Source organism: Leuresthes tenuis, unplaced genomic scaffold (assembly GCF_036924035.1).
Source record: "Leuresthes tenuis unplaced genomic scaffold, fLeuTen1.0.hap1 SCAF_20, whole genome shotgun sequence".
In the NCBI taxonomy this organism is placed as follows: domain Eukaryota; kingdom Metazoa; phylum Chordata; class Actinopteri; order Atheriniformes; family Atherinopsidae; genus Leuresthes; species Leuresthes tenuis.
The window spans coordinates 7,338,464-7,350,774 of NW_027325374.1; the positions used below are offsets into that span (position 1 = coordinate 7,338,464).

At 42.7% G+C, this 12,311-nt stretch overlaps 1 protein-coding gene across 1 annotated transcript in view; it reads left to right on the top strand.

Moving 5' to 3' along the window:
• The window catches only part of kif19 (kinesin family member 19), a 33,627-nt gene that overhangs the window by 19,486 nt on the left and 1,830 nt on the right, over positions 1 to 12,311 (top strand). The window contains exons 6-19 of the mRNA XM_072373903.1: positions 3,723 to 3,848; positions 3,941 to 4,135; positions 6,127 to 6,273; positions 6,372 to 6,494; positions 7,186 to 7,342; positions 7,445 to 7,619; positions 8,004 to 8,202; positions 8,315 to 8,585; positions 8,879 to 9,003; positions 9,095 to 9,258; positions 9,347 to 9,446; positions 9,712 to 9,835; positions 11,615 to 12,003; positions 12,121 to 12,289. Coding sequence (XP_072230004.1) covers positions 3,723 to 3,848; positions 3,941 to 4,135; positions 6,127 to 6,273; positions 6,372 to 6,494; positions 7,186 to 7,342; positions 7,445 to 7,619; positions 8,004 to 8,202; positions 8,315 to 8,585; positions 8,879 to 9,003; positions 9,095 to 9,258; positions 9,347 to 9,446; positions 9,712 to 9,835; positions 11,615 to 12,003; positions 12,121 to 12,289 — 2,464 coding nt within the window. The remainder of the gene's footprint in view (positions 1 to 3,722; positions 3,849 to 3,940; positions 4,136 to 6,126; positions 6,274 to 6,371; positions 6,495 to 7,185; positions 7,343 to 7,444; positions 7,620 to 8,003; positions 8,203 to 8,314; positions 8,586 to 8,878; positions 9,004 to 9,094; positions 9,259 to 9,346; positions 9,447 to 9,711; positions 9,836 to 11,614; positions 12,004 to 12,120; positions 12,290 to 12,311) is intronic.

The following is a 12,311-nucleotide window of genomic DNA, read 5'->3' on the forward strand; positions in this document are numbered from 1 at the left end:
GAACTCACATTTTGTATAATTTGACAGGGATTTCCGTTGATGTATTCATCATTATCCATCTCTGCTTTAGTTCATGTTGAATTATTATTTTAGGACTGGTCCATCTCCTGTACCTTTTGTGTCTAAATGACCCTCACTAGCCACATTCATACTAAAAAGCCAAATGCTGGCTGGCTCTGTCTTCAACCCAGCATGCGCAGCAGGGCAGCTTCAGCAGGGCAGCTTCAGCAGGGCCTCTGAGCCTCTTTGCACTCTTTGGAGTATTGTCCTAGAAGTCACCCTCAACACACTGAATTGTGAACACCACTGCAGCTGTTCTGAAACTGTCCCAGAGAGTGTGACTGTGAGATATGTACAATGCACGGTGGCAGTAAGTGATTGCATAATTGCAAAAGGTGTGCATATAGGGTACACTACCAATTAGAGGGAAAAAAGAAAGTGGTCAAAAATATATGTTTAGCTGCTCATCACAGCAAACAAAAGGTGTGCAGCTCTTATAGAGTATCAAATACAGCATCAAACAAAAAAAAAATACTCCTGTCAACTATAAGCATGTAATTGCTCATCACAACAAACAGAAATGTGCACTCATTTGTCTTCAGCAGCAAGCACTTCCAAGTTTGATCACATGTAATGTACTAGTAGTAGTACAAGCAGATGGAACTTGTGCCACAGTAAACTGATGAATTTGCCAAAATGAAGATACGGTCCAAAATAAAATACAAATGCAGATGTCATAACAGACATGCCAGAATCTTGTAGCCCTATGTCTAAAAACAGATTACAGTTAGCATTTTGCTTTCAGTTTACTCATTCCACCCATCTATGAAGCCGCTCCATCAGAGTCGCTGTGTCTAGCCCAAGGGTATTTACTGGGCCAAGGGCTCTGGCTGCTAGCCCAGAGGAAGTCCCAATAAAGTGCCGCTTAAGTCACGTCATTGGCAGAGGAGACTCTATTGGCCCTGGTACTTACTTGTTAGCCTGCTTTTGGCTCAGTAGTACAAGTGTGGCTATTGATCCAATTTGGCATGTGGAGATAGTGAATGAATGAGAGAAATCTGAAAGGCTGTTCCAGAAAATGTGTTTCTCTCCTAATTTCTTCTACTTTTTTGCCTTCTGTTATTCTTACATTTTAGATATATCTTGTTTTGTATGTATATTGGAAGCCATGACTTACTATTTTCCCCATGCTGACACAGAATGTAGGTTTGTGCCACAACTATCTGCTGTATGTTAGTACAACCTTTTGGTGAAGTATTGTAAAACATTCAGTCAGACTTTGCAAGCTTTTTGTCTTTCAGGTCAGCTTGATGTGTCAGTCTCATTAGATGGAGTTTGTGTGGGGGGAAAAAAGTGAATGGAGTTTATTAAAGAAAAAGGGACAACAGTGATTATGTAGCAAGAATGATTATCCTTCTCCACTGAGTGTCATGCAAGTGTTTGACTTTTATATTTTCAAGGATGCTGGGATTCAATTAACATAAACATAATCATCGGAGGGCGTACACAAGGCTCTGTGCACACTAAGCTTCAGGAGAATTAGCTACACACGTCTTGGAAAACCAAAGTAGATTCTAGATTAAAAAGAAATAAGACAAAAAGCTGTCATTCTGTACTACTACTCCTGGATAGATTGTGTCTGCTAGCCGGATACTCACATACTTGTTACTGCCGCTGTTCGTGAGTCCAAAAGTCAGAGTTATTCTGGCCCTACGTATGATCATCATCATCAACTCCATTTTCAACACCATTTTGCAGTCAAAGTAAAATAAACTTTGTTAAACACCAGAGCAAGTAAGACATTTTGTTCTGGATTTCTAGGTGCTTTTGTTGCATTGAAACCCTCTGTACGCTTAGATGTGCTGCGAGCTATAGTCCCGTTGGCTGAGTGATTATCTCTTCCTTTGTCAGTGGATGATGAGGCACAGATGAAACGGCAGGCTCATAATGTTGGTTTCTCTGTGTGCCTGCTGGCCCTGGTTGCACACCTCATTACTCACAAACAGGTATAGCTCAGCCTCTGAGTTTAGTTGCCTTAACAACGCTGAAGTTAGCTTATTTGACTCTGATAACAAAGGCTCAGCCTCAGTGGTGTGTCTTTGCATTACTGCGGTTTTAAAGAGCTCATATTTAGCTTCTTGACATTAGAATTTATTATATAGTTGTGCAGCAAATAGTTTTGAAATATAGAAACTCCTTGTTTTTTAATAAAAATCTTGGAATTGATTGGAAGCTCTTACTTTAGATATCTTTGAGGATTAATCTTGGTTCTGCCACCAAATGCTTTGGAAAATAGGAGCATAAAGAAGAATGTCAGATTTATTTGGATGTGTTCAGGCTGTCAGAAAACAATGAGAAGAAAAAATATTATAGAGAAAGGAAAGTAACTGATGAAAAATTAATCAGATGATGAATAGAATCTTGTATACAAAGAGCAAAAAAGAAAAGAACATTCAGCCTTCAACAACAAAATGAAAGAGGCACAAATAAGCCCTTCTTAAGGGAGGAGGGTTTGCATCTGACATCAAAATTACACTTTGTTTCCACTGCCAGACGCTGTCATTATGTGCACTGGGTGACAATGGTATTGAAGTGTAACTCAATAGATGCACTCTGGGTGGGTGGAAACTAAAATTTTCTCAATCAAAACACTAGGCGTGGAATCTGGATGCTCTCTGACCTGTATTGATCTCATCTGGATGAATCCTTACACCAGTGGGTGTGTGTGACGTGCCTGTTTGCCGTTTCCAGGGAGCAATCTGTTACCGCCGCTGCCTCGCCACAAAGAGGTTAAATGCCATTTTATAGCCTGATCGAGTAAAGTGCACACATCTGGTCCTTTTCTTGTTCAGATCTCTTTCACGTGTGCCATCACTACAACATGTGCACAGAAACACATCAATACAACCTCGTGTGAATGAAAAGAAACCCTAACTCACTCTGTGTTGTTCCCGGGCCTCTTTTTGTTTATTTTTATCCCGGCTTCGAGAGCTTTGTCACATTTAGAAACCTTACAGCTCACATTTGCAGGACACACGGGATAACAAAATTAGAAACGTGGGGTCCACAAATAAAAACATCTCAGTTAAATGGATAGCTATGAAATTTTGTTCTGACATTGATGATTCTCAGTGGACGGCTCCTCCAAACTTTGGCGATCTTTTTTCTCTAGAACCACCACCACACATTTGTGGTTTTGAGTGAAATGTCAAAACAAACTGTCAGGCTCTACTGTACTATTACTGTATGCATAAGCACAGCCTTTCAGAGCTGCCAGAATTGACAACACACTCTCAGCCTTGTTTCTACCACCAGCAATGAGAGAGTGCAGGTGGAAAAAAATATCCAGCTGTCAGGTTGAGTAAAAGTATCCTCTTGTTAGTATTAGTGGCTACAGTGAGTTTGGTAAGTAAAAAGTGTGTGCTGGCAGATTGTCATCCAGCGGTCACTTTCCAGGATGTCTTTTTCTGCACTTGGCTTTAATGTGGCTGATGGACTTTCACATCAGCCATCACTGTCAGTCCAGAGGAGTCACATGAGTTTTCCTTTCATGAAAGGGCAGCACAGACAGCCTGCCACCCAACAACCTGAAACTTCTTAATAACTAGTCAGAATATAGCACTTCTTGTTTTTGTACCAGGTTTGAGTCTTGAATGGAGCCTTTCTCCCAGCTAATGTGTGTCCATGGCGTAATAAACAACTTTCCATCTGCGTCTTCATAGATCTACAATGAGATGATCCGTGACCTGCTGAATCCTTCCTCTGGCTTCTTAGACCTGAGGGAAGACTCTAAGGGTGTGATTCAGGTTGCTGGCATCACAGAAGTGTCTACCATTAATGCCCAAGAGGTGAGAGATGTTGTAAAAATTCCCCTGATTCGTTTATTTTTGTCAAAGTGTTGTGGAAACTGCCGCTAAAAGCTGCACCTGTGTGTTTTTAGATCATGGAATTGCTGATGAAGGGCAACAAACAGCGCACGCAGGAGCCTACAGCCGCCAATCAGACGTCGTCTCGGTCCCACGCTGTTCTGCAGGTGGCCGTCAAACAGCAGAGCCGCTGCCGTGACGTTCTGCAGGAGGTCCGCTTCGCACGCCTTTTCATGATCGACCTTGCCGGCTCAGAACGAGCAGCACAGGTTTGTGTAAATGTGCTGGTTGAAACTGTGTTTAACTTACACATTTTTCTTTGGATGTTGCGGGTGTGACTTGTCTTTGTTCAAGATTCGGCTCCTTTCACGCTTGTACCTTCAGCATCAGACTGTATAGTACATTATTCATGTGGAGCCTCTAAACTTCAAGGGTTTGCACCCTGTGTCGATCTGCACCCTAACTGCAGCCTGCTCGCTGAGGTTGCTTCACCATGAATATTCACTCCAGAGAACTGAGAAGCCGATAAATTTTGGATGAATTAAATTAAAGCCTTTTTTATGTCGGCCACTATGCGGTCCATTTAATTGATACACCAACAGATTTGCAAATATGTTCACATGTATCACAATGCTCTGCAGCTTTAGCAAAGTCTTCACCATTTCTTACACTGTTGGAAAGTTTTTGTTGGTGAGTGTTCGTGCTGCTTTATGCTTCCCTTCAGCCAAATCTATCGAACAGCTACAGCAACAGAACAGGAATTATCTTAGCATAGTAGAGTGTTATATACAGTATGAAGATTAACTATATCTGACTTGACTGGCTCGACCGACAGCATAGAAAACTTTAGGGCTGGTTCTAATAATGATTTGAAGGAAAACGTGACCGGCCCAGTCTGCAGCTACATGGTGACTGTTGAACGCATAGCTTTGTCATATCAGACCCTCACGTGCAGGCTGCCAAATGACCCAAAAGAATTATTAGTATTACCTGATATTGTAGGTTTAAAAGTGTGAATTACCCTTTACCCCTTGAAAACCTGAACATATGAATGAAAGTGTTAATGGTTTAATGGTTAATGGTGTGTTTCCCATTCATTTCCAAGTAAAATCAAAATCACTTTTATTATATATTGAATCATTTCATTTTTCTGATCAGTGTTTTATTCACTCAACCTTCAAAAGTTGGTTGGCAAATATTGTAATAATAGATTAAGACTCATGCGAGATCATAGAACAATCAGTTGAATGCTGTTAAGTTCCTCTGTTGAGAAGGTTTGAGACAGACAGAGTTGTATCATCAGACAGTGAAGAGAAGACTCAACGGTTAATATGTATCTGAAATGTATTTATTTAGTTTGCTGTGGCAGTGTTTGCAAGTTGTAGCTGTTTCTGTCATATGTCACATGAATCACTGTCATTGTCTCATTACCAAAAGACACCTTGTCAAGAACATGCAGCAGTTTGTGAGCGAGAGTGCTTCTTTCCATGGAGACTGTTTGAATGACTCACAGCCATACTAATGATGAAGAGTACATGTGATCTCCATCAGGGATTGAGCTGAACAGAGAACTGTTTGTAAAGGGAGATTTTCTATCTCCAAAGAGTCTCATTCGATTCCAGTGCTGATGTCACAAAGATAGAAGCTAACGCCATCTACAGGTCAAGAGTGGAAATGAAAAAAATCTGAAAGAACCAGCCGGTTGTTTGTGAAACTGTTGGCATTGCCTTGGTGGCAACAGGCTATAAAGGCCCCTGAAAAACAGAGTTTAAAAGCATGTCTCTGTAACATTATCAGCATTTATGACCAACCGAGAAGCAGTCGAGGTTTAAAGATCTTTTTCGGTTCTCATTATTCTTCATCAGGAAGTCTAAACCGCTCATTTGCAATAAGTGTGTGTGAGTGTGATTTTATTGTGCTTAAAGTCTTTCTCGAATATTGCTAAACCTTGATTGGTGAGTGGAAGTATGTGATGTTTCCTGCCTGACTCTTCCTCCACGAACACAATAGAGGGGTGACAAAAAGGAAGAAAAATCCCAGTAAAAAAGATTAAATAGCTGACACTTTAGCCTTTGATCTTTTGTCTTCGCGACATTGACCATATGATTTAAATGTTTCTGGTATTGGCATTGTTCCATCTTATTCCCCGTCTTTATTTGGTTTCATTACCTGTACGTTTCAGTTGTCTGGCCTCACAGGCACAAAGCATTAAAGCATACTTTCAGAGGTTTTCACACTCATCTATTTCTGTGTCGTTCAGACTCAAAATAGAGGTCAGCGGTTGAAAGAAGGAGCCCACATCAACCGCTCCCTTCTGGCTTTGGGCAACTGCATTAATGCCCTCAGCGACAAAAATGGCAACAAGTACGTCAACTACAGAGACAGCAAGTTGACTCGCCTCCTGAAGGTACAGCAGTTTATAAGCAGGATACTGTTTGGATTTTCAGTCTGGCTTTAGTTGCATGCTCTGCTTCTTACATCCATCATCCTGCCTTTGAATGATAGGACTCCTTGGGTGGGAACAGCAGAACGGTCATGATTGCTCATATCAGCCCCGCCTCCATGGCTTTTGAGGAGTCTCGTAACACACTGACGTACGCTGACCGTGCCAAAAGCATTCGAACACGGGTAAGTTCAGGATACATGGAACTTTTTATTCGATTTCTTGAAAACATACTTCCCCCTGACAGACGCCCACTGAGCAGTGACTGCATTTTTAGGGCTGGGTATCAATCAAAATTTTTTCGATAACGGTACCGATACCAATACCTTCACTTCGGTACTGGTTCCTGATCGATACTTTGTTCGATACAATTTCATAATATCAATTCTAACAAAAAGGAAATTACATTAGACATAACAGTACAAATCATTCAATCATCATCAATTTCAGTTTCCTGGAGGGAACCTTCCAAAGGGATTAATAAAGTCATATATCTATTTTTTCAATCCAAGCAGCGTTCTTACAGAAAAATTAACAACAAAATTGTCCGTGACAAACATTAATACAGCCAATCGAGGGTAGCATGATCAGTTCTTGATCACGTGATTAATCTCTGGGTCCCGAAACTTGGCAGTAAAAGACGAGGCATGTTTTGATACTCGATACTACCGAAGCATTTCGGTCGGTGCCTTAAAAGAACCTAAGTTCGGTACCCAGCCCCCACATATTTCTTTGTAAAGCAGGTCTGAGACGTGATATCAACGTCTTAAGACCAAAATTCATCTTGTTGTAGTTAGAAAAGAAGTTTTTCACTGTGAAATTTCCAGATCCATTTGATCTTTGAAGGGATCTTTTTCTCATTCCTTTGGGTTTCAGGTGAAGAAGAACCTGATAAATGTGTCATACCACATTGCTCAGTACACCAACATCATCTCAGACCTTCGCTGCGAGATCCAGCGGCTCAAAAAGATGATCGAAGATCAGACGAGCCGCCAGCTCAACTCTGATCGAGCCGACATCCGCAACGTTCAGGGTAAATTTTCCATGAAGAATAGCAACCCTATCAAGCATTTCCCATTTTATCCATTTCTGTCTTACTCCCCGTTGTCCTCTCTGCTTTGTTTCCCACTTGCAGCAGAGGTCCAGGCCCACTCCAGCCAGCAGAGCCGGGCAGAGATGGATCAGTTGAAGGAGCAGCTCCTGGATGCCTTCCGTCAGCAGATGGAGATCAGGAAGAGCCTGATGGAGCTGGAGAACAGCAACATGGAGATCCAGATCGACACCTCCAAACACCTTCTAATCATTGCAGAGTCAGTGTCTCTCCCCACAGATAGCACATGACACCAATAATACTCGGTACAACATCCAGGTTGGAAAAAAATAGATTGAAAATGCACTTCCAGTAAGTGCTTATTTTCCCCAATGTTCCCCGAGAGCTTTAATTGTCATAGGTTTGTATGAACCTTTATGACTGCTTTGGTTTACTTTAACCAATCAAATTTAAATTAGTGCACAGCGTGTATTGCAAAGCAGGTAACCATAGCAGCCATACTCTGAGCTGCAATCATTTATGAAACACTTACTAATTATGGGTTTTATTGACCAGAAATGATCAAAAACAAGTGACTGGTTGAAGAATTTACTTTCAGTCCCAGAATAGTATCACTGGCACTCACAGCCTTTTCTTCTTCTAGCTGGGAACAGGAGCGGACTAGGCGCAGGAGGAAGTGGCGTGCGGAAAGGAGGAAGGAAAGTGTCAATAAGGATGAGAGCGAGAAGGACTCAGATTCCTCAGAGTCTCCCCCAGACAGCACAGTGACCCGGGATGTGGCGGAGGCTCGAGAGAACCTGAACACACTAATGGACGAACGGAAAAAGATTCAAAAGCAGAAGGTGGGCTTGTCCGTCAGCATCTTAAAGTAGCTCTGCAGCATCTTGCTTTTCATAGTTTTGTATACTTTTATAAGAACCTGGACTGATCAAATCACCATGTCTGTCCTTTAAGGGGCTGCTCGAGCGCAGGTTTCTGGAGCTTCGGGATCGAGCCCGACGCCTGGAGGAGCTGCTTCCTCGTAGGGTGAGCTCAGAGGAGCAGCGCGAGGTCCTGAGCCTTCTCTGCAAGGTCCACGAGCTGGAGATCGAGAACGCTGAGATGCAGTCCCACGCACTGCTCAAAGACAACCTCATCCGGCAGAAAAACTTTGTGGTGCAGCGCTTCGAGCAGCACAGACACCTGTGTGACGAGATCATTCAGCAGCAGAGGCAGTTCATCGATGGTGAGTCTGTCAGCTTCTTGATTTCAAAATGTATTTGGATGAAACTTTTTGTTGTGTCCTTTCACAGATCAGGCTTGCAGCTGCAATATTATTCATCAGTTAGTCAATCAAAATGACTTTATTCTTTGCCTTCCACAAGCAAGAACATTTTCGGGCATTATTAAACATTTGACTTAAATAATCAGTATTGTTTGTCAAGAGGCTACTCCTTAGTTATGTTTCAAGTCTTGTTGTTGTTTTAAGAACAATTTAAAACTCAGTTTTTCTGAATTTTGTGTCCCTGTTTGTTTTAGAACATAGGCTGCCGGTACCGCCGCACCTCCAGGAACTGTATGATTTGTACATGAGGGAGCTGGATGAGAGGAAACTGGACAGAGCCATGGCCCTGGATAAGGTGACCATCAGACACACCATCAAGGTGATGACAGCATGGCAAAATCAATTCATTAAGACACTTAATCATCCATAAGAGGGACTATATGAAAACTGACACAGGTTCTCATTTCCAGGAGGGCTCTCTACCCAAGATTGCCCTCCCTGGTCAGGGCCGTGACAACATGCAAGATGCAGATTCAGACCAGGAGAGCGTGCGCAACATGTGCTCCAATAACAGACGAAGTCAAGCCAAAATGCGTAGACATACCTTGCCTCCCATTCTTCCTGATCCTGAGCCGTAAGAAGACTTCCTATTTCTCACCTGCAATCTGCATTTATAAATCTGTGTATAACTTTTTTTCCCCTTATCTATTTCCCTGGATCAGAGACAGAGTTTTCAAGAGCAGCCCTCATGCCAGGCATATGAAGAAATCTGCTGTAATGACTCCACCTCCCATCCACATTAATGGAAAGGGCAACAGAGAGGTACGGATGATTTATAATGCACTAAGAACCCTGGTTCATTCAGTGCCGAAGCTATCACTGAGGTGCCTTGTTCCATGAATGAATACACACTTTGCTTTTCACTTCGAGCACCATGGCTTTCTGTCTTAATTAAGCTCACACATATCTTTCACTGAAAGAACATTTTCAACCCACGCACCACAGAAAAAGCTGATTAAGTTGGCCTGACTGACAGAAAGCAAATTATTGCAGTCATGATGAATAACTCTGCGCGTTGTGTGCGCAGCTGCAACCTCTGGCTCCCGACAGCTTTCTGAGCTACAGCCATCTCAGCCACAGTGTCAGCAGCCACCTGGACTCATCAACCGAGAGCAGCGAGGCTGGGACTGACATTCCCCTTTCACGAAATGGTAAGATACTCCATCCAGTACATTATTCAGTGTGATTTAGGCCTGGACGAATATTTCAGCTGCTTCAACAGTAATGTGAGCATAAGAGACACCACTATTTGGGTTGAGGGTGACTCAAACTTTACCCCTTATTCTTATTCCTGCCTTGTTCTGAGTTTGAAAAATAATCTAAAAACATTGTTATTGGACAATACAGTTGCTTCTTCTTTGTCAAGTCAATGGCCTTGAATTGTGTGAATTAATTTTATTTCAGTTATTTTATATCAGTTACAAACAAAGAAGTGCTCAATCTAACAATGTTTTCAGAACTTGCAAGCGAGGAGCTCTGCCTATAGAAACTTTGTGGGTCAGATTCACTGCGCAGGGTAAATAGAACTCTACAGTATCTAAAAGAACTAATGGAAGTAGTCAGTTATATAAGTGATCAACCAGCGATTTGCAGTTTACTAAGAACAGTTCAAACTAGAGTCAAACAAGCAGGTGTTGAGGCTTTGGTTTGCCTGTGTACTCAACAATACGGTGACTTCTTGCTAATTGCACAGCAAACATGAAAGGCTGGAGACTGTGCTCATACCTCTGGATTATGGCACCACTTCACAACCTGAGATCACCAACAAAGGAGCCACGCAAACGGGTCCACATCAGTAACGCCACAAAGCTGATGTGTTAAAAAGACCAAACCCCAGCAGCACTGCCCTGCAGCCCAGAAACAATCTGACAAACTGGTGTGGTGTGCTGCTGGCATCACAACATTCCAGTAGCTGCAAGTAGCCACATAACAGCACCTATGAGCTAACAGAGCTATAGTACATGTTTGTTCATTCATTCGTCTTAAAGTATTGGTGAAATAAAGACAGATAATGCCTTATTTAGAGGCTGCATCGTCTTTGCCCCGTTCACTCCGTTATATGGATCGCGAGTTATCTAAATATCTTCAGAAGGACGCCAACTTTCACCAAACTGTTCTCAGTGAGTAGATAAACGTACAGAAATAAGGTCTAGGTTTAAAAATACCGGAGTTCCCCTTTAATTTAAAAAAGAATTAGGATATTTTTAACTAAAATCTAATTAAATAGTTTGAACTAAATAGATCTTCATGGAAGAGGCTGCTGTTCTCGAAGAAGAAGCCATCTTGAACTTTTATGATAAACTTCCTGTAACTTCTGCTTGGCTTTTAGGAGGGCATCTTAGTCATTTTGGACTATCATGCTCTTTTTATGAATAACCTCAGGCCCAGAAACAGCATACAAAATACATACTGAGATCAAAGGTAGAGAAACCACAATACACTGGAAAGAATGAAGTCTTTGATCTTCCAGAAGGTTTTCAAATGAATCCCCACGAGTGGAGAAAGTTCTCTCCCCTCTATGATTTTCTGCTATGCAGTGGTAGCAACACCTCTTAACGACAGCTGTAATTACAGCTGTGTCAGGCACAGAAAAGATTCAGACAGAATTTTAGCTGCAGTAAATAATCACAGAATGTATTTAGAAGCATGACTTTCTGATATAATTAATTTACATACCGTCCTCCCCCAAGTCTTCTCAATGCAGTCGAAGCTTACATCAATTGATATAATGCATGCAAGCGCACGGAAATAACTGTTGATGCCTTTCAGGTACTAACTTTTCTCTGTGCCTTTAGTAAATCCTGACAGTGTGCTTTGCTAAAAAAATCTGGCTCATTCACTTACTGTAAAGCTGAGGCTCCCCGTTTTCTATCCAGTTACTATGACAGTGCAGTTTAAATAAAACGCCGCCCATCTCCCTGCCTGCACAGAGCGCCAACAGATCCTGAAGGGGGTCCAGAACATTGTGGTAAAAGCTGCCCGCCGGCGCTCCAAAGCCCAGGAGGTGGATGCCCTGCGGATACCGCTCGCCCCTTCTCCCTTGGACCCCACGAAGCAGAAAAGTAATCTCTCTTTAAGCGAGGCTCCCCCAAGAGGTTTACCTTTGCGGCGTGGAAGACAGCCCAGCCCTGAGCTGAGACATGCCACCTCAGACGATAACTTATCCAGCAGCACCGGGGAAGGACCTGGTCTACAGGTGACCTGGACGCGCCCCCGTAACCGCCAGGTTGCCACCAAGAACCAAACGCCGCGTGAGGTGGACTTTGAAGCTCGTCGCAAGAAGAGACGCTCACGTTCTTTCGAGGTCACTGGTCAAGCAGTGAGTATTTTTCATGTGCAGCACAGTAAATAAGTATTATCTGAAAACTACTGGGTGTCTGCCATGTGGGAACTTAGTCTCTCATGACTCACTGATTTCTTACTTTCTCACTTGCAGTTGCCTCAAACAAAGACAACCACAGCTCAGAGGTTTCGCCCTCTGGACAGCACATCAGACCCTCATCTCCACATCAACGGTCAACCTCAGGCCCCCATGCTACGTCCTCAGTACAGAGGAGTGCCGCCTCTCGCCAAAGTCAGGCCCCCCCACAACAACCATCAAACAGGTAAACCATTGTCTCTGCCAGA